General features: G+C 40.3%; 3 protein-coding genes across 6 annotated transcripts in view; 2 read left to right on the top strand and 1 right to left on the bottom strand.

Moving 5' to 3' along the window:
• Window positions 1-6190, top strand: part of srpk2 (SRSF protein kinase 2) — a 78242-nt gene extending 72052 nt beyond the window's left edge. Inside the window, 1 exon segment of the mRNA XM_088080340.1 lies at window positions 3743-6190. Coding sequence (XP_087936466.1) covers window positions 3743-3927 — 185 coding nt within the window. The 3' untranslated portion in view covers window positions 3928-6190.
• A 102-nt stretch (window positions 6191-6292) lies between these two features.
• On the bottom strand, window positions 6293-12950 carry adck2 (aarF domain containing kinase 2). 2 transcript variants are annotated; one of them, XM_042495988.2, is made up of 9 exons: window positions 11687-12950; window positions 11369-11515; window positions 10461-10589; window positions 10121-10216; window positions 9719-9997; window positions 8977-9105; window positions 8470-8523; window positions 7946-8085; window positions 6293-7877 (listed from the first exon to the last, which is right to left on the bottom strand). In XM_042495988.2, coding segments are annotated over exons 1-9 (1854 nt in total). In that variant the 5' UTR covers window positions 12566-12950; the 3' UTR covers window positions 6293-7876. The 2 variants fall into 2 exon arrangements, with proteins under 2 accessions (XP_042351922.2, XP_087936470.1); XM_088080344.1 differs by lacking the exon at window positions 6293-7877 and having other exon boundaries at window positions 7923-8085.
• Window positions 12951-13115: 165 nt separating this feature from the next.
• LOC121949683 (DENN domain-containing protein 2A) overlaps window positions 13116-22126 on the top strand; it is a 46538-nt gene continuing 37527 nt past the window's right edge. Inside the window, exons 1-2 of one of the 3 annotated variants that reach the window (XM_088080339.1) lie at window positions 13116-13404; window positions 16256-16332. Coding sequence is in view for 1 of the 3 variants with exons in the window: in XM_088080338.1 (XP_087936464.1) it covers window positions 13397-13404; window positions 16256-16339 (92 nt within the window). In the remaining 2 variants the exon portion in view is untranslated. Of the gene's footprint in view, window positions 13405-16255; window positions 16340-16813; window positions 17225-22126 lie in introns of those variants that run through there. The other 2 variants (XM_088080338.1, XM_042495409.2) reach the window with 2 other exon arrangements.

Genomic DNA, 22126 nt, shown 5'->3' with positions numbered 1-22126 from the left:
TATACAGTTTATTGCTTTAAACATCAGTGTAATTATTATTGTTATTATTATTGTGTGCCTCTATTTAACATGTTTTGACATACTGGAATCAGCATTTAAAGAAAAAAAATCCTAATATTGCGAAACTGATTTTTAGCTTTATCGCCTGTCCCATGTTGATTTAAACATTCAAATTCAAAAACGTCAATTTAGTTCACTACAATCAAAGGAAAATAAAGAAAAGTTATATTTCTGAATAATCACAAAATTTATTATCTTAATACAGACTCAGCAAGCTGGCAATAGATGGTCAGATGTTTTGTTTAGTAATGTTCTTAACAGCTGTTTTTTTTAAATAGTAGCCAAAACAATCAATTAAATCAGGAGTAATGAATAACTACAGACTGTATATCAATGTTAGAATTAACAATTTAATAATTTTGGGGTGCAAAAGCCTTTACACTTTAAATAGGGAGCTAGTCTACTCTGTACAATAACATTACAAGAGCAGTGTTATCAGTAACAATGACAGCAAAGTCATACTCCGAACAGAAAGGCTTTAGTTTACTTCATTTGAGGTCTCCGGTGTGTCAGACACCTCTCTGATTCTGCTCTTCTTTGAGCCTGGTAAGTGTATGGATCTGTGTTTGGTGCAGCCGATAACCCCTTGCACTCTCTCATTTATTCTCTTTTTTCTTTTCCTCGACCTCCTTCCCTTTCTGCTCATATATTCTTCATAATGTGTCATGAGACCTGAATATTCTGCCTTTGATGTTGTCTCTATCTGAGGTCTGAGGCTGCACTCGATGTCTCAGTGTTCTCCCTTTTATCCCATGGCGCTCTGTTAATCTGGTCTGACTGTCTCACTCTGTCTCTCTGGGTCTCTGCTGTCTGCCATGCTGTCTTCAGCCGTGCTGTGCAGTGCCTGTTTCCTTCGTGCACACTGATATGTATCAAACTTGGGTGGAAGTAGATACTTTAATTGGAAACAAAATAATCCAAACATGCACACCTTTACAAAAATAAAGGACCTAAACATTAGAAATATACAGTCATTTGTGACAAGCAATGTCTGCCTTAACCTTTTAAAACCTGAGCAAAATGGCTTGATTTCTATCAAAAACAGTGAAAAGGTCAATGAACAATTTGTTAAGAAATGTGCCAAAAAATAGCAAAAAAATGTAAAAGTAAAAAAAAAAAACACACACATTAAGAAAAACTAAGAAAAAGGGTAAAAATAAACTAATAACAAAAAAACAATGAAATGACCTGAAAAAGGGGGCTTTAAAATAATAATAATTCTGTTAAATAATTTTAAAAATACATTTATGATCCTTATATCATTATACATTCATTATACATTTTGTTTTTTCAATATTTTTTCCCTTTCTTTTTGTAAAAAACAATTTTCCAGAGCCACTAATTTCTTGCAATTTGCGGTATAGTTCTTTCCAAGTTGTCCATTGCCTTTCCCCCATGTTTTTAAAAGAAAGCAAACAAATTTGCTCAGATTATGAGGATTTAAATACTTATAATATAATAATATAAAGAGGGAATCTGAACGCGGCACAAGAAAAAATGATGTTGATCTAGGTTAAATGCAAAAAAAAAACCCCACTGTGCCTTGATCAGTACAATATAAGGGAAGTCTTGATGTTTTCTTTTCCCCCACCATGCGCTCTCCAGTCAGTGTAAAGGAAGGGTTACCATGGCAGCCACAGTTTGAACTGACCCTTTGGTCTTGATTGCCTCCATCATTGATCATCTTCTAATACTTTTTCCTTCTCCGACAGTCTTGTGCTGTCAGCCAATCATATTTCTCCTCTCTAACACTAAACACCTTCCTCTCCTTGCCTGTTTCTATTACATCGCCACCTCTCTGTCTCATTCTGTCCTCCGTTCTCGTGGTTTGCAGCCAAGAACTCTACAGGTTTTCACTCAATCGGTACAGCACCTTGCTGAGAGGCACACGTCCAAACAGAGAGGCTGAGCTAATCAGAGAAATCAGCTGCTGTAGTGTTTGGCTGCAGCCTGCAGAATCATGGCCCTAAAGAGTCGGTTCACCCAAATAACCAAAAACAAATCTACTTATCTGAATGTGGTCATGTTAGTTTTGTTTATGCACAAAACATTGAACAATTTATTTGAATATTTCAACAGCAACATCTCTTCTGTCAAAAACATGGTCCCGGTTAGTCCAGATCAAGGGTTATGATGTTGATATTTAAGTACAGATACCACAATACTAGTGTCAGGATTCTAATTCTAAGTCGAAAATCGATTAAAATGAGCCTTTGAATTTAATCATTGAAATAAGCAACCGGATTGGTGATTCGGTGCTGAAAAAAAAGAATGTTTAAATCGATTATTAAATGAAACTGTAATTTCAAAATCGAAAGCCAAATTGATTTGTGACACCCCTAACTCATTCAAAGTGTTTTTTTGATTATTGATACTTAATGTAGGATTGATACTACACAAAAAAAGATCTGTCTTATGTTCGGCTGATTCTTTCTGCCAGTGTAATATGCCTGTGCAACATTTTGTATTTGCCATTTAAACTGTCTTGTGTTGTAGCATACATCTGAATAAGTGACTAACAGAGAAAATGAAAAAGGAATGCCTGCTGTTTGGCTAATTACTTGGTGATGACGACGAAAATACAGTCCGTATGGTATTAATGATGCATTCAGCTCATAAATCCCGATCTCCCTCTCATGATACAACATTAGCTGCTTTCAATAATAAAGTGTTTGTGTTGTTTTCTGTAACTATGGCACTGATTCTATTTAATATCAGATGAAACACACTCAGAAGAGGGGATATTTTTTTGTTTTGGATCATCTGCACATTTTATTGTGAACAGTCTTCACTGGAACTACTTTCTACAGAACAAATAGTCCCTGTGAACACTGCTGACTGGGTGTTCTGCAGATTATTTTGAGTAACAGGGATGATGCTGTTTCTGGAAAAAGATGTTGTTGTCTTATTGTTTTTTATGTAATTTTTCAGTGCTGTGGGTAGCATGCATTTTGTTCATCTGCACTGGGTTGGAGGTAGAAGTCTCAGAGATAAATCTCTTTAAGCAAAGAGTAGTAATAAATTCAAACTATCTGCATAACTAGATATCACTAGAGGTAAATGATAAGGATGATGTTATTCTGTATATTTCTCATTTAAATCTAAATTACATTTAAAAAAACAAAAAGCTGTTCTAGCTGATGATTTAAGTCTTTAAAAATGATACACAAATGTATAGTTTCTTTTGTTGATAAAAGGCTAAGTGTTTTCCTAAAACAGCTCTGTAGCTTTTAGCAAATGTTACTCAAACACAAGTAACTTCTTGATTTAAGCTTGCTATTTTCAGCTGTATATTAATACACATTTGATGGACTGTTGTGTATTTACAGCAGGAGACGGTTTATGTGGAATAAGCCACAATGCTCATGTTTATCATGATAAAAGAACATGTCAGCCAGTGCAACTATGTGGCTCATTGATTTGTTTTTTATAGCTTTTGGACATCTATGGCGCACCATAGCTATATCAGGCTCGGCCACACAGACAATAGTTTAATCCTCAGTTTAGTTTTTTGTGGGATTTGTTGTAAACAAGTAAAATATAACTCAGTATCACCAGTCTTACAATGTTCTTTTGTTATTTGGGTGAACCGGCCCTGTAAACTTCACCACTCTTTTTTTTTTTTTTTCTGCCCACACCATCCCGTGCTGTCACTGACTCTACTCTCTGTTGCACCCTGCAGGTGAGCTGCGGCACATCACCAAGCTGAAGCCGTGGTCCCTGTTTGACGTGCTGGTGGAGAAGTACGGCTGGGCGCACGAAGACGCCGGCCACTTCACCCACTTCCTTCTGCCCATGCTGGAGATGGTTCCCGAAAAGAGGGCTTCGGCCGGCGAATGCCTCAACCACCCCTGGCTCAACTCGTAGCCACAATCTCCGATCAGACACCCTCCTCCCCATGTCCCCCAACAGTTAGCCCAAACATCAACCCCCTGGTGGCAGCCGTAGGTACAACAGCGAGGAGAGAAGCTGGAGGCAAACAGAGTTGGAGTAGATGATTAAGACTTATTCTTTCTTGCCCTTTCTGACACATCCACTACATGCTTATCTGAGTAGGCTTAGCCCCACACATCGCCTCATCTATTCCCATAAGGAATGTAAAGACACGATTATGGAGATAACAGACAGTGGCTGTGTCTTCCAAAGCATCCTCTAAAAAAAAGAGAGAATTTGAAGAAGGATGCTGCTCACCCAACATGGAGAAATCAAGCTCTGTCTAAAAGCAATTTTTTTCTTCTCTTCTGCCGTAAAGATGTCAGCCAGTCCCTTCCATCTAATCTCCTATGAATTCCCGGTTTTTACCTTGTTTGGATCCAGTCATGGGCCACTGGTGAGCTTTTCAGTGACGTGAAAGAAATGACAACGAGAAGTGTAATCGCAGTGCTGACAGCCCAGAGCTCCATCTGCTATGACCTTTACACAGCCAGGGCCTCAAAGACAGACACGTTTGTGTCATTTTGAGAGAGATAATGAGCGCTTGTGCCTGTGCTCATGATCTGCCTAAATGGACGCCTCTCTTTCCAGCCCAGTTTCCCCTTCTTCACCCTGCTATGGAAGAAACACCCACATCAAACTAAAAGTTTACATCCTGATTTCTTCCATCCAAACCCATAAATCCCTTCTCACCTGTTTGGTTTCCCCCTCCTCTTAAATGAGCTGCATCCTCCTGCCGGGGGCCACCTCAGAGAACTGGAGGGCAGCCAGTCCTCCAGGGGGCACCACACTGACAGTTGCCGCTCTGATAAAGGCAGACAAGAAAAAGTGGGGGATGAGGGAAAAACAAAAACACAATCAGATTAGCACGGAGGAGGACTGCTTTAGACTATTTTTAAAATGCATGGAGAGACTGATGGATCAGCATGAATGGATATGACAAATGGACGATGGATGCGTTATTTTATTTGTGCATTTCTTTCCTGTTTCATCGCCTCTCTTGGACATTCTGTTAGAAAGAATTATGTTAGGATATTTTGGTGCCCCCCTCTGCGAAAGGATGTTACAACCCCTTCTTCTCCAGCTTTTGACATTCCTAAATCCTCTGCCATCATTCCTGACTTATATTCCTGAGAACAATTCTGTCCTGTTGTGGCACGTTTACCTGATCTGATTGGTACTATTCCCCCTTTTTTTCCATTATAGAGGAACCCTGTTATCCCCCCGAGCTACTCCAGAAAGGGGACAGTCACATGGAGGTTGCACTTGTCTTTGTAGATGTCCTTCAGGGATTTGAAACCTTTGTACATAGAACTGAGATCTCGCAACGCAGATAAGAAACCGTGGACAAAGTTTCAACACACAAGCATCATTCCAAAAAAAAGAAACAAACACAGGCTGTTGTTGGCATATCTTGACTTCCTCTGATACAGCCGTGGGGGGGGGGGACAGGTGGGCCGCCATAGCTGCGGCCCTGGAGGAATGTTCAGACTGAACTGTGCCACCCGGTGGCTGAATGAGAGTACCGCATTGCCACACACACTGCTGCTGCTCTCAGTGCCAACGCTCCAAGACGTTCCACTATATCTCTCCACTTAATCTCTATTTCTCTGTCTCTCTCTCTCTCACACACACACACACACACACAGACAAAAACTTGCATCATCACAGTTAGTCCAGTTGCCTATTTTTCGCAATAAATGAAAAAAGATGAGTATAAGTAAATGGTGAGATATTTTTAAAAACTATTTAATTCATTAAAAAAAGAGGAAAAAAAAAAAGAAAACAACTTTTCTCTGGTTGTTGTGACCGTGACAGAATCTCGTCTTATACTGAGGTGATTGTGTTTGTCTTTTAGAGATGTTTTTATTTCTTTTGTCATCATCATCATATAATTATTATTATAATTAATTATTATTATTATTGAAAGATTTTTTTTACACAGTTGTCACCTCTCCCCTCCCTCCTTACTTGAACAGTGCTGCTCTGTCTGGGCTCTTGATGGTGATACAACAAAAAAAGAGAAAAAAAATCAACAGTTTTGCAATAAAGGGTATGTGATGAGTTTTTTTGCACCAAAACCTCCTGATCTCACTCTTTCAGCCATGCTGACTGTTCTTCCTGATGACATTGACAGAATCACGTCTCTTGTCTGTGTTTTTCATTGACAGATTTAATAAAATTGTAAATTAATGGATCCTGTTCCCTTCATGTAGTGAATTTTCTGCTCTGACGCTGCATCAGTCAACCTCACTAAAAGGGTGAGAAAACTTGCAGTCAGAGGCAACAAAAGAAATGATCAATTAGCACAGATAACATTTTATTGATATGCATAATTCATAAAATGTTTCCACTATTTTAATGGAAAGGTAAAACACATTGGTGAGCTGTTGAGTACAATTAGCCAAAGGCTTCACATTGTCAATGTTACAGCACATTGTGAGTCACACTAAAGCAAATAATGGCCCATTAGACAACATTATCTAAGATACAATAAAAGATGTAGTAATAAAAGACATCCTGAGATCAATATTAGTCATTAAAAAATAAAACATATGCTTCGGAGTGTCGACTAGGGATTTTCAAAGTATTTTCTTTTATATCGCAAATCACTACAAATGGTCTCTTATGCCATCTATGTGTCTGCTTATGTGTCTGGGTCCATTAGCACTCAATAAACAAGTGTTGCCTCATGTAAAGCGCACATACTCTGGTTCATTAGGCTCAGTAAGAGGTGCCTTGAAGATTTTTTCCTGCGGTGAAATGTTTGTACTTCAACCAGAACGCAGCGGATGACAAGAGTAACAGTGATGAAAGTGGACGTACCACAGGCAGCATCATTGTAAAACTCAATGAGGTATTAAGGGCACTGCTTAAATGTAGTGATAAGACGGCGACCATGTGATCCACAGTGAAATCTTGTAAGCTTGAATACAACTTATCATAAATAAATCACTTTGTCACATGAAATTATAACAGGTACAACTCGTTAACTTGTGCATTGCAATTACGTCCCCTTTTCCCTTCTTACAATTTAGGGTACTGCTTTATAACTGCAGTGTGTGGTTCTGGATATCCATGTTACAGTTTGTGGAATTATTTGGCGTACAATTGATTCTGTTTTAAAAAATTAAATCTGCCACAGACTCAGTTTATTTATTGATGTCATTGTTGAAGTTGATCTGGAGGGTTCTCCGCACTGCGCCCTGTTGAGCGGACTCCGATTGTCGTTGCTATTTCCTGACTTCTAGGTGACTGGGGGCATGCAGCGTGGTTCAGTCATGATAGCACTGAGAAGATACAGTATACCAGGGTGTCTGCAGTTCTTTAAAAAAAGGCCTAAAACTGAAAATGTTAGGCATACATTTTAATTTGCGAGATATTACTTGCTCCTAACGTTTTATTTAATGTATCTATCTTTTCATTTCTTTTTGTCAAAATGAGCTCTTCTGAATGTAATTGCACATTTCTGATGATGCAAATCTTTACAACTGAACCTAATGCTGTCTTTTTACTTTATACCTGGACTTGCTTGTTGGCAAAAGGTAGATTAATCTAACTCACCCTAACATTGAAATTTCTCCATAAAACCTACGTCTTTACTGGACTACATATAAACTTACTTACCTTAATACTTGCAATTATTTGTCCAAAAATGTTAAATTTGGATAAACTTTATCCTGAAAAGGTCTACACACATTTAAGCACTACATTTAAAAGTCTTTATACCTGTAGACACCCTGTATACATATGCACCTTATCTATAGATGTACTACATGTAAACACTATGTAGGGACTTAGTAGCTTTATGTGTGATTAAGGTGCCTGTCTGTGTGTGGTCCACTGTGTTCGAGCAGTCTGTTTGTGTGTGTGTGTGTGTGTGTGTGTGTGTGTGTGTGTGTGTGTGTGTGTGTGTGTGTGTGTGTGTGTGTGTGTGTGTGTGTGTGTGTGTCATCGCATCGAGGCACATTTCTTTAGCAGCAGGGGTTTGACCAAATCCAGGATGTCCAAGTTCGGATCAAGTGACCTGCCGAGACCCTCCAGCACCATGATGGCAAACACAATGGAGGCAAAATTACTCTCCAGCTTCACCTAGGAAAAAAATCAACATCAAGGTTAGTAGCTTACCTTTTTGTAGAATAATGTTAATTCTTCCATAAATTACTAAGGCCAAATGTTTTTTTTGTGGTTTACCTTGAATCACTCCAGTTTTTGAAAAGCATTAACCAGTGGCCTCAACAAAAGCAGCCTTGAAAGCTAGACTTTCCTAACAGCAATGATTTACATTTTATATTTCATTAAGCTAAAACTCAAGTACTGTAAACAAAACATGGTATTGACAAGCTAACTGCAAAAAAAGCCAAAACTTTTTACTTAAGAAAACATAATAAGGACTATGGCTAAAAGCTTGAGATACAAAGTATTCTGCATCTGATGAGTGTTCGTTCACCATAATGAATGTGACCTATTTTTTACCTTGTGTTTGATGAGTAGACCAAAGAGTCTGCAGAGCAAATCACCCACTTGGAACTATAAACATGACAAAAACACAGTCAACACAAAACTGTCAGCAAAACACATCAATAGTAACCAGTGACTGTTCAGGCACTGACCTCTGTAACTAACCTCTAAACTACATATAGCTCGCTTCACCTCACAGTTTTCTGATAACAACTGACGGCTCTATGTAAAGCAGTATTTACCAATAAGAGAACTACTACATTGAGGCAATGTGCAAAGACGTTTTCTATATAAGGATACAGAGAGCAAGAAAGCAAACAGCGCTTATTAAATCATAATAGAGGCCACAAGAAGCACACAATAAAAGGAAGATCCAAAGAGAACTGGATATCAAACCATAGTGTATGGCAAAATTCAATTTCTTTTTTAAGACTGTAACATAATAATCATGACCAGCATAATGTCCATCATCTTGTGGCCTTGCATCAGGAACAGTAAGAAAGCATGAATAGAGGTTCGTACTTTTCCCAGAGAGAGGGATTTGCTGAGGGCCTGGTCCACCAGCTGGGACATCTCCTTCTTAAACTTTGGCACGTCTCTGCACTCATTGGCCCGAGCGTGATTCAGGAACAACTCTGCCACTCGCTCACCCTGAACAAAGGAAAAACAAAACCACACAGACAGTTTTAGCAGGAGGTTTTATTTAACCTACAGGTTACATTCCTTTCTTGTTTGACAGTTTTTTTGACAGGCATTTTAAAGGCTGACCGGGTTTGTTATGGAAACATTTAGGAATGTGTAAAAAGTTGCAAAATATGTTTTGCTACATTCCTGTATGGTAAGAAATGTCTACATTTCCATATCGTCTGGTTTCCACACAGTTTTATCCCTGAAAATCCTTATCTGGATAACAGCCATAAAAGGTTTATTATATTCAAGAAAGTAGATGGCCAGGTTTCTCTCCTTTTAATCAAAATCGTTTAGATACATAATGACAATATATTGTATTTCGGTCACTGAGTTTGTTCAAAATAATTGTGTTTCTATGCTGAAGCACTGCTAACCGTTATTGTAAAAAAAACAACAACAAAACAAAACACATATAGGAGTTAAAAATAATGATTTTGTGTGTAACTGTCCCCGTGCATTATGTCAGTGAAACTAGTACTGACAGTTTTGATGCAAAGATCTGGATCTAAATCTACTATATAATCCTTCTGCCAAAGTTCAGCATTAAACTTCATGTATCTCTTTCCCTCATTACCTGTTGCAGCACCACAGCTGTGAAGACAGCCTTGAGGTTGGCAAGATCATGGTCGCTGAGCTGGGCTACAATGCCGGCGTCCAGCAGCACTAACTGGAGAGGACACGGATCTGGCCTGATGCTGACCACCACTGTGTCCCACAAGTCTGTGAGAGTGGTCTTACCATGGGCCTCCCCTGATATACCAGTACTGTCAGTGGAACCAGGATTAGGCCCTCGACACTGGACCAGAATGTTCCCAGGATGGAGATCCCCATGGACAAAGTTGTCCACAAAAATCTAGAATACAAACATAAAGAGAGAGACAAAGTAAGTGAGCATACAGTCAGAAGGAACAGACAGACCACAGTAACGCTAACAGTGAATCAGTGCAACTGATATCCAGCAGGTGACGCATCTCACCATCTTCAGCATGGTCTCTATTCCCATCCTGGCAATTTTCTTCTTCACCTCCTCAGGGACCTCGGAGCTCAGGTAGTTGGATACAGGTTCACTCTCCTGAACATAAAAGGTGAATATAAACTGAGCAATGCTGGCCTCATGTATAAGATATTCATTCAGCCAGACTGTTTCTGTGTTGCCTGGAAATCACAGACACTGTGTCACATAGAAACAGCAGACAGCAGTTTAAAAAAGTATGCATTTCATATCCTGATATGTGTGACTTCCCTGCACTGTACATTTAGAGCTCAATCTATCACCACATCATTTTCTGTATATTTTATCAGAATTTTGCACTCACTTCAAAAGTTTCCACTAAAATGGTCCTGGTGACAAACGGTCGTAATGTTGTTGGGAATCTGACATAATCCACATTGCGGAAATTTTCCTGGAAACGCTCGATGTTCCTGGCTTCAAAACGGAGATCAATCTGAAATAAAGGTGTATACAGAGCAATCAAACGATTAGATTTCTTTACTATGAGGTTATTTCTTGTCATACTGTACATGTAATGTGATGTACCTCACATGTCGGCAACTTCGTTCCTTTACTTTTTACACTTTAGAAGTCTTGTAGGGGTGTAAGAAAATATTTATACACTTGAGTGTATTGTGCTGTTATCTTTTATGATAATGTATTTATTCTTTAAAAAAAACACTACAAATGTTTAATTGTGTACAATTTGTTTTTTGAGTTTCTTTATTTGTTTACAGAATCCTGCAAGCACATTGATTTCATTTATTTATTTATTTAGGGCTAATGTTAATTCCTTTGCTCTGATTGCACAAAATGTAGACAAAACAAACTTCTTTTACGCATATGGTGTTGTGTTCTTTTGAATATGACAGTTTTCCGAAAATTACATTTAAAAGTCTAGTATGTTGGATTTAGTAGCGTCAAGTTTTGAGGACGCAGAACTGAGACAGAACTGAGATGCAGGACTGAGCCCTGTGGAGCCCCCTAAATCCTAAACACTGGACCTTCAAAATAATTGCAAGATAGTGTTATATTGTTGCAGTATTGCAATGCTGGTATATTGAATTGTGACCCATGTGTAGTGATATGTATCCTGTCACCAGATTGTTGCCAATACACAACACTACTGTCCAGCCTCCATACAGACGTGCAAATAAATTTAAAGCTGTCTTTATTGATCACAAGACAAATCTTACGTTTAATTTAACCAATAATGTGAGCAAGTCAACCTACCTGTTTGGTCATGAGCTTCTCAAACTCATCCACAATCTCGCACACACTGAGCCACTTGAGTCCAGGCAGGCAGTTCAAGAGCCAACAGCCCGCTTTCATCAACAGTAGGTCAATTTCCACCTGCCTCCTCACACCTGGATGAATCACCTGGAAGACACCAGAAACAATTCACAAATATCTGCTCAATAACGGCTTAAAGAATGTATGACAGCATGCACTGAAAACCTACTTAAGAAGGTATGATTTGGTATTTTTTAGAGAATCTGAGCAAGCCTATACTACATTCAAGTGAGGCTATTTTGTGATTTTCACACTCACCTTGATAGCCACAGGTATCAGATGCTCCTTCTCTGTGCTGCTCTCCTCATGTTTCCCCTTTGGGTAACTTCTCTCCTCATAGCTCTCCTCCTCTCCACTCCCCCTCCAGAGCTGCCAAAGAGACCTCGCCACTCCTCCCAGACCAGGGATCTCCCAGGCTTCCAGCAAGTCTTCTTTCTCCATCTCCTCCACCAGTGACTGGAAGGCTGGGTCCTCCACGTGGTCCGCCTTCGCCCAGCCTCTGTACACCTGTGCCACACATCCAGAACCCACTGGCTCTTTGCTCTCAAACACCAAAACCCTCCTCCAGCTCTCTCCAAAAGCCCTCTGGAGGCACTGCTTGGTGTGGGCCCAGGAGTGAGGGCGCACCTTTATGTGAAGCTTGGAGAAACGCTCACAAAGCTCATGTGAGAAGATGTCCCGCCTGGTGCTGGCCCACTGCCCCAGCTTAATGAAAGTGGGACCAGATGTTTCAGTCACCCATAGCAGAGCATCCAGCCAGCAGGATGCCCATCGAGTGGACACCAGAGTCAAAGGGGACAGGAGGAGAAGGGGGCCAAATTTAAGGAGCAGCACCACTGCACGAAGGCTGAGGCGGAGGAGAAATACAAGTTTGTGCACTTGGACTCTGGCAAGAAACTTTTTTTCAGTAGTTTGGCATGGAAGAGTTGCTTCCTGGCATGTGGCTGTGCATGATGATGCACTGACTGCACCCCAACACAGCAGTGTCACCTTGGGTAGTTGGGTTAAAACCTGCCCTCTTCTAGTAAAGCATGCCCTGGAGTTCTGGATGAGTCTGGCTCCGGTAGTGGAGCCTGCTTTCAGGAAAGTGTACCTCAGTTTGAGAAGGACTGCTCTTGCTCCAAAAATGGCCATCATGTCAGCTGTTAGATTAGTAGAGGAGTTGACTTGGTCCACATGAGCTTGTCTTTTACTACAAAACACCCTTTAGCATAATCATCAGTAAAGGGTGTGTGGTCTCAATGTTAACATCTACGGGTTTATGACGGGGAGAGACGAACTAAATTAATGCTACAGCTAGCTATACAAGAAAATGTACCTATTTTTACGACTAATTCAATTAACTTACGGTAACTTAATGTGTTTTCCTGTAAACGAGAGGAAAATGGATTGCGTATCTTCCAACTGTCGACAAGTGAGACACTTCATGGTTCAGCTGGCGTTTCTGTACGGCCAAAATAACGTTTACCTCCACTGGAAACTGAACAGTCAAAAACAAAAACACAGGAGCCGCTTCACGTCCGGGTATGACGTAGAGCTGACATGGTCACGTGGCTTCGTCTTAAAGTCGCGCGGACATCAGAAAGAAACTTTTAACGGCTGATTTTAATTAACACAATGCGGGTTTGTGTGTTTGTGTGCGCTTTTTGGCCAACACGTGAGTGTTTATCAGTCCTATTGTCTTGTTGTACAAAGAAGTGGCAACCATTATGTGTTGTTGTTTTTTCAAGTTAATTAGATGAGGAGACACAGTAACGGATAGTAACTACTACTGAGGCTAAAACTCTTCAATACTACCGGTATCGTTGTAGATAAAATAATAACATTTAGGACGCTTCTTTCAAGAAAGTGCAGAGATGTATACTGCCCTGAAGATGGAGACATACCATAATATATTCTGGGTTCCCGTTCCGTTTCTTTTCTTTCTCCCACCATAAGGAAGCAAGGAATTGAAGAAGGGAAAGAAGGATGCAAAAGTAAGCATTACAGTTGAGACGGGCGTGGCTTAAAACTAGACCTTTGTCAGAGTGGTAATTTTGATTTATAGCAGGAAAAGCACTGGTGGAAAATTTAACATTAACAATGTAGTTCAATTGCCTTTACAATTGGAAAACATGTATGAAACATGCAACCTGGAACTAGCTCATTTAATAACATACAGCCTTCATTAGTGTTATTAAAAGCTTTTCCTGCTTTCTTCATGGGCAAATTTGGAGACAGTGGGCCCCTGGGCACATGCACAGGGCCCCACCACTTCTCTTCTGAGCAAGACACACACACACACACACACACACACACACACACACACACACACACACACACACACACACACACACACACCTTGTGGTAGTTTTGGGGGTCTTTGTTGTCATTGTACATCTTTCTGTGTTCATTTTGTGTCTCCTTGTAGTTGTTTTGTGTCTCTTTGAAATAATGTTGTGTTTTTTGTCATTCTGTGTCTGTTTTCAGTAATTTTGTGTCTCTTTGTGGTTGTTTTGTGTATCTTTGTAGTTGTTTTGTGTGTCTTTGAGGTTGATTCGCCAATTTTTGGAGTTATTTTGTGTCCCATTGCAGTTTTTTTGCATTTCTTTGTGGTCTTTTTGTGTCTCTGTTGTCATTGAGTCTCTTCCTGGTCGCTACATGTTGATTTGACTTTTGACATTTTGCAAGTAAAGGCCAGGGGGCCCAGACACATAAGGTCAATGGGCCTGTGCCTGACTCATTCAGTAATACATCCATGACTGTTACATGTTAAAAAGTCAGCTGTGAAAATGGTCTCTTAGTCTTAAAAAATAATCACAACTGAAATACGGCCCACCACAGAAGTTTATAATGCTATGCAAATTTCTTGTTGTATCTCAATGTGGAAGAGCACACCTTAGCAATGAAGAAACCAAGCAAAGGTTTTTATACAGCAAATTTCAAAAAAGAGGTTAAGTGTTTTACAGGAGAAAGAAGGAAAAGGAAGTGTAAAACTTTATAAAATTATAAGCAATTCTGTTTTAAGATATTTTTTTTTCAATGTGCACTGATTGGCTTCTTTGAAACTTTTTTCAAGTCGAAAAGCAGCAGAAGCAGCAAGTGTAGATAGCTACAAAGATTGATCGTTTTTTCACTGCACATTATTTTATTGATCAATCTAAGTTAATTGATTAAGGCTGTAAATAAAATTGCTTTATTTTAATTCAACAACAACAACAACATTGTCTAGCTGGTGATGCAATTGCTCATGTACATGGCTGGGCAGAGCAGGGATAACAGTAAAAGGTGTCTCTGCATTAATTAAAGTTGCATTAAAGAGTACATCCTGATAAGCCATGTTGTCGTTTTCTGGCCAGAATTCCTAAAATGACTTAAGAGCTGCTTTATTGTTTTTTGCCGTACTGGTGTGGCTGGCACAATTAGTTTCTCGCTCATAAAGGAAAGGAGGAGGCAGGGAACAAAACACACCCTGGATTTGATTTCTTTGTCATTTCCTCTCTTTAAACCAGAGGTCTTTTGCTCAGCCTACTATACACTATCAAGGACTGAGAACTTGTCCCAGCCATGTTCCCAGTCACGGTGCGAGTCCCCATAACAGTGGGCTCGGTACGCTCCCAGGATCCCATCTGTAGGCCTGATAGAGGACTCAGCAACACAATAAGGTGGGATAAACGCCAAACAGATGTTACCAGCCCCCACCTCCCACCCTGGTCCCTCCACAGCTATTGATAGACAAGCCTGGCTTTTTTAGATCTCTCTTGCATTTCAAAGGCGAGGTCAGGGTTTGGGCTCAGAGGTCAGCAGGATAATTGCTCTGCAGAGGTGATGCTGTTAGACACTTTATGAAGGCTGCTCAGTGAAATGACAGTAGGAATGCAGCTGAGGCTCCTATGCATTTATGTAGAGATACATGAAGAGTATAATTAAATTGTGGGGCAACCCTGATACCCAATCTAGTGTGCTTGTGCAGTTTTCATGGATGTTCTTTTGGTTGTGTGTGTAGTTTCTTTTTTAGTGATGGTAAATAGTGCATTTATAAATTTACACAAGTACTGTTCTCATGTGCATCTTGGAGGTATTTGTATATTCCTTTAGTATTTTATTCTGATGCTATACTCCACATTGTTTCAGAGGTGTTTTTTTTTTTTCAAATTTGTTGTTCCGCTACTTTAATGACAGCTGTAATTATTTTGCAGATTTAGATTTTACATACAAAACATATGATCATCTTATAAAGTAAGATCCATGGTTATAGATTATGGACTATCGAAAAGTGTCCAAAGTAGTTACAACAACTAAAGGCCACACTACAACATTAAAATGCTTCTGTTTTGTATGACCAATACTTAAACAATCACAAAATAGAAGGAAAAAAAGTAAAATTATCATGTGACAAACTGAAACTATGAGATGTTTGGGATTTTTGCTTGAAAATGACCATAAGATCATTAACATGGTTGCTGGTTTAATAATAACTTTCTGTTGATTGATGACTCATTAAATTGAGTAATACTCAGATCTTTGTTTGCCTCACCTTCACTGAAGCTGTATATTTATTAAATGAAATATTAAAATCTACAATGTAATTTCAGGGCTGCAACCTTACATCAGAAAGGAACTTCAATTGTCTTTTATAAATACCCATAACTCTGTGAATGACAAATTTTCAATCCAGAGGTTGTAGGCCTTGAAAACTGTAAGTAAAACATACATTTGTAATAATGGACTTGCTAAAAAGGGCCTGAGAGGTTGAATAGGTTAATTATTAATCACAGTGGTCATCAGTATGCATGTCCAGCCTTGTTTCCTGCTCTCTCACTCTTTTTTTCTCCCCTTTCTCTACAGGAGCATTGAGTTACTCTGCAGCCCTGGGCCTGATGGTGAGCCGGACTCTGCAGTTTGTATTCTCTCAGTGAGCAGAGGTCAGCGGTAATCAACCCAAACACTGCCAAACCACTTTCTGTCTCACTATCCAGCATTCAGCCCACACCACTTATGGTTCTATACCACTTGTTTTTGTTGTTGACTGGCACATGTGACCCAGTAAACAAAGTCTTGCAAAGATAAAATAGATGAACATGTTGTCCCCTCATTAAGAGGAGGAACAGTGGCCCTTGGGTTTCTCTAATTGGCTCCCGGAGGAGGCTGTTATTTATGTATTCAGTTTTGCTAAGCTTTGCCCCTTCCTGCTTCATTCCTCCTTTTTTTTTTTTTAGCAGGACACTCTGTTTCCCTGGCAACTAGGGCTCCAATCGGCCGGCCAGCTGCAGATTAGTTCAGCGGTGGGGGGTTTAGGTGGCTGGGAGGGGATGTGGAAGGGGGGTGATGATGGAAAATGGAGAGGGAGGAGAGTGAGAAGGAGGGAGGAAGGGAGGGGGTGGGAAAAGTTTGAGAAGAGGAGAGCCAGCGTCATTCAGAGATAGGACTCCGAGTGAGTGAGTGAGTGTGTTTGAGAGCAGAGAGGGGAGAAAGAGCTGTAAACATTTTAGCCTGGAGGCTGGACGGGAGGAGGGATTTCCCTGACTTTGTGACTTTTTCAAACTTTTTGTGCCCTTGGAGCTGTGTCTTTCTCTTTATGTGTATATGTGGGAGGTACAGGCAGGGGCTATGCAAAGTGAAAGAAGTCGGAGGCAGGAGTAGGGGTGTACAAACTGTGGAAGAGAGCAAGAGGGAGAGAGAGAGAGAGGGGAAAGAGGCAGTCTTCTCGGAAGGAAAGGAACCATGCAAGTGGATGCTGTCTTCTGTGGGGTCAGGTTACGCAAAATGAGAAACTACTCCAAGAGCACTTCATCAGGGCTCACCCAGCTCAGAAAGGTAAAGAGTTATGTGTGATGATGTGTTTACATTTACAACATTCTGAAAAGTCAGTTAGGTTGAAGCAAAACTGTGGATTTCTTTCTATACAACACATTGAACAATGATTCAGTTGATACTTAACTGTCTTTGAACCAAATTGTTCATGTCACTCTGGAAACCATTTAAAATGCTCGAGGATCCATCTTCATGCATGTGCATCAACTTCTCACATACTCTCATCACTCTCAATGTCCATGTGTGTGTGTGACCTTGAATGTGTCAGCATGCATGTGTGTGTTCGTGTACAGAATGTACGCCTATGCCTGTTTAAAGTAATATAGATGGTAAATGTTAGGATGTGGTTTTGTCTGTGTTTATTTGAGTCATATTTCATTCTGGACTGCTATGGCTCCGGGTAAAGTATGCCTGAGTGTTGCTCAAGTAGCTAGTCTCAAACTGTCTGCACCAAGTCCATTACTGCTGCCCACAAGAGACTCCTCTCTACCTCACAGAAGTATCTAAGCACATGTGAGCATGCACACACATGCACTCAAATGGCTGTCAGCTCTCATCTGCTTATTAAATGAAAGAAAAGCTTAGAGAGATGGTTTGGTGATCATTTGGAGGATAGTGAGCGTATGCACTAAAACCAACACATTCCAAACCGGCTTGTTGAGGGTGCAAGAGAAAGAGAAAAGAGGAGAGGATAAGTGAGATGAGCATTCTTCACTGAACAAAGGCACCTTTTCATGCAGAGTCCCAGAGCTTGTATTGTTGTGAGGAGGCAGGCAGGGGCGGAAACCTCCCCAGGGAGGACAGAGGAGTTCAGGTGGCTCCAAAAAGTCAGCTTTTCAAGGATTAGGGATAACAAGTTGTTTGTAGCTTCATGATCAGGCATGACTGAGACTGTGCTGTTGGATTTGAAAGTTTTACATTGTACTTCATACAACTCAAGTTTTTTAACAGATGCCAGTGAAAATGAGTCAATCATAATAGTTTAATTGATCTTTATACTATAAGATAATTTAATTTATGGCCAGTAAGTGATTTTTGAAATTTTCTTCTTAAACCATCTTCTGCATTGTGGCCTTGAAAGTAGTGATGTGCAGGAAGTGATGCCTGTTGTATTTCCAGCCGCGGCAACAGATGTTTGTTTGGAATATATAGACAAACAATTACCAGCTGTACCAGCCAAATCAGTCTTTGTTGTAACAGTCGAATGAATTTAAAAAAACCCCACAGTATTGGCACCATTGTTTGATTGCCAAGTGATTTGTAAAAACAGCTGAAAATGGCACTACAGCAACGACCACCTATTAACAGAGACACTGCCTACATATCAAATGGTGACTGGTAAATCACTGTTTTAATGTAACTTACTGTAAGAAGTTGATATGTCCCAGGCAAAATTAAAAGGATAGCGATTCATATTCTTTGCTGACTGCTAAATGTACCATGTGAAGTTTTCATTGTAAACAAACAGGATTTTGTTTATATTTTCTCAGCAGAATGCACCCTTAAGACCAACTCAACATCTTGAATGCATTTCTTACCTCATAAAACATTTGCAATGTTTTTTTCAGGGTTTGTAAATATTGTGAAATTTGTAAGACAGGCTTCTTCTTCTCTTGATTGCTGTATTGCTTCCTTACTGCCCCCAGCTGACAGTATGTAGAGTTGCAGCAAACAGGGACGATAGTACTTGTCTTTTCTTGTCGCTTTTCACAAAAGCCACTGGAAACGAAGAGACTGTTTGCCAAAAAGTTTAAAGGCAGAAAAGCTGCTGGAAAAACAAAGATGGGTTGCTACAAAATATCCACGTTTAGGGCAGAAATGCTGCTGGAAATGCAGCTATGACTTGGTTGAAAAACACCCATGTGGGGGGCACAAACACAGCTGGAAACACCCCAACCGGTATTGTTGTTTGTAGGTCTAAAACTGGTCTGCAGCTTGGCAGCAATCTTGCCTCGATGAAATACCATCCACCATCCCCTTAAAATCCTACTGACAAAGTCAGCTCATATACATGTTGCCGCCCAACATCAAACATGCCCATTTAACAGCATAAAATGGCATTCTAAACATACTAGTCATGGTGCCTTCTAATCTATATCTCTACTGCTTATAAGCTCCTTTTTAACAGAATGTTCGTACAAAGTGCATGGCTGGTTTTTGAAGTAAAGCTTATTTACCAACACACAGGGCAAGTTAATATATGATGTTGTCCAGCTGATGTATAAATATCCCCTTTAATACTGCCCTCTGCAACCAGAGGAAACTTTGTCATCAAAATGCTGCTCCTGATTGGCACCAGTGGTTAAAAACTCCACAGGACTGCTTTGAGATTGATGCAGATCCATGTGTCTGTGTATCTCTGTGTTGACTGACTCAGCCATGTCACTTCATGTGAGATAACGGATGCTCTGTTGCATGTCATACCACAGTGCAACAGGAATGTCTGCTGTGTGCTATTAGCACTGACCCTGAAGAGATGGTTATCAATCAGCCAACATAATCCATCTCAGTGGTTTCATCTCAGTGGCCTTTTATTTCAGCCTGCCAGGCAATCATTAAACACATGAACAAGATTCAGGCAATGTGCAACACTGGAAGATTTTTAATATGCTGCTTAATTGTAATTGCGGTTGAAGCGCCCCTTGATTTGAAACAAATTTCTGCACTGCCTCTTTAATTGAGTGTTTTGTTCATATTGGCATAAATGCACAGCTCCAGCAGGTTGATAGCAGTTTTACAAACCTTAGTTCAACATTCCTCCGTTCTCCTGTTTCTCTCTGTCCTGCTGTTGTATTTACTTAACAGGGTAAAGTTGAGAGTTTATTGAATTGAGACTGGCTGACTCTCCGGCACTGTGAGGTGAAGGTTTATAGAGTTTGAGATAAAGACAAGGGGACTGTCTGTCTGCTAGTCAGCAAGGTTGTAATAAGTGGGCTGCAATCTTGTAAAGGGGCTCTGGTGTGGAGCCATTGTGTTTGTGTGTGTGTGTGTGTGTGTGTGTGTGTGTGTGTGTGTGTGTGTGTGTGTGTGTGTGTGTGTGTGTGTGTGTGTGTGTGTGTGTGTGTGTGTGTGTGTGTGTTTGTGTGTGTGTGTGTGTGTGTGTGTGTACCAGTGTTCCTATCACACACACACAGAGAGGTCTGTCAGATTGGGTCAGTTGTTTACATTCTGACTCAGGGGCAGAGGCTAACTGTCTGCATGACTGCTGTGCACAGACAATGCGCACTGTGGTGGAAAAGAGGGTATTTGTGACCTTGTATTCATCACTTCAAATATTCACACTCCTTCCTCTCTCTGTGATTCATATTTACTCTCAGACACGCACTCATTTGTTGTCAGGGCATTTTCTCTGCAGTTTCTTTCCCTTTTTCTTTCTTTCGCACCAAAATATTGACACACTCATATTCATTCTCAGTCAATGCCCATCTATTATTTCCCTCTCTGTGACTCATGATTCCTCGCATAAACACACCCGGACATATCAACACGTGCAACACATGAGGTCTTAAATATACCCAGTGACAGATTTTTTTTATTAATATGCATGCTTTGCAAAGGAAAAAAAAGCCAACTCTTAAAAACTCAAACAACTCAAATACCAGATGTTTCGCGTTGTGACTAAGTCTGTCATCTTTCACAACTGAATCAGCTTGTTATTTCTTTCTTGGAAGCGTGCTGAAGTGGAGAAATCGGTCTTGATGATTGGTATGAGTCACTAGAGTGCAAATTCATCCAGGAAAACAGTGTTTAGCTTCACGTTGACACTATGCTCTCAATTTACAAGAGTGTTAACTATTAGGTGCCTGTTTTACACATAAAATCTGCATACACATTTACAAATGAACAATAGGTGTGTGTGTGAGTTTATGAGCACATTTATGAGTGTGTATACGTTGTCTGTGTGTGGACATATACAGCCATCTGCACACGTTAATGTTGTCATGTGAAAACGTGATAACCTTGGTTATTTTTTATGGGTCAACTTAAGTTTTAACATTTTCATCTTGGGTTGCATGTTGTGTTTGTACCTATGAGTTTAAGTGTATGTGCATGTGTGTGTGTGTGTGTGTGTGTGTGTGTGTGTGTGTGTGTGTGTGTGTGTGTGTGTGTATGTGTTAGCCGATGCAGTGACATCTGTCTTCTCAATTCTTTTCTGCCCAGAAAAGTGACAGCAAGGTTTTAGGAGGTTATGGCCTGTATACCCCTCCTTTTACAGGAACTGACTTTTGACAGGCAAACTGCGGGGTGGCCTGCAACTTAAAGACCCCGCCAGACCAATCTCCTGCCATCCCCGAGCTGCTGTTGTTACCACGGTGACATGCTCAAAAAGAATGTGTCCTGTGGTGATGGTAAAAGAATTCCTCTTGTTTCAAAAGATATGGTGGGGGACTTATTGTCTGTGATGTTGGTAGATGGCCGTGGGTTTAGTCATGATCAAAAACACCCCCTCCTCACAAACACATAGATGCATGGATAATGCATACCATCTTCGACACCCGTAACCCTGTCATTGTAAGAGTCAAAGCAACACACATACAAACATGCATGCATGGATAATGCATACCATCACACTGGATACTGGAGACATTTATCCAGTTGGCAGCAGGCCATGTTTTTTTCATTAGATGCTCCCTCAACCCTGACACACACATATATTCATATACTCTTTGCTCACAGCTTGCCGCCTGCAAGCTGTTGCTCTGTCTGGCAGTTGTCTGAGTTGTATTTTTTATTTTTTTGAAATCAGACCATAACTTGAAAGAAAATAGTTGTTGCAACTCTAATTGGGACATTGAACAGGACATGGCAGGCTGAATTCCTGCTGTCCTGCTGCGTTGTTTACACATACTACATTACAGCATGTGGATCTGCAGAGTTCAGTCTGCAGAGTGGCAGAGACAGAGG

This window comes from Plectropomus leopardus, chromosome 7 (assembly GCF_026936395.1).
Source record: "Plectropomus leopardus strain MGB_pleo_1.0 chromosome 7, ASM2693639v1, whole genome shotgun sequence".
Taxonomy (NCBI): domain Eukaryota; kingdom Metazoa; phylum Chordata; class Actinopteri; order Perciformes; family Serranidae; genus Plectropomus; species Plectropomus leopardus.
Note: the sequence above shows the minus strand (reverse complement) of the source record. Positions and strands in the feature narration are given on the sequence as shown.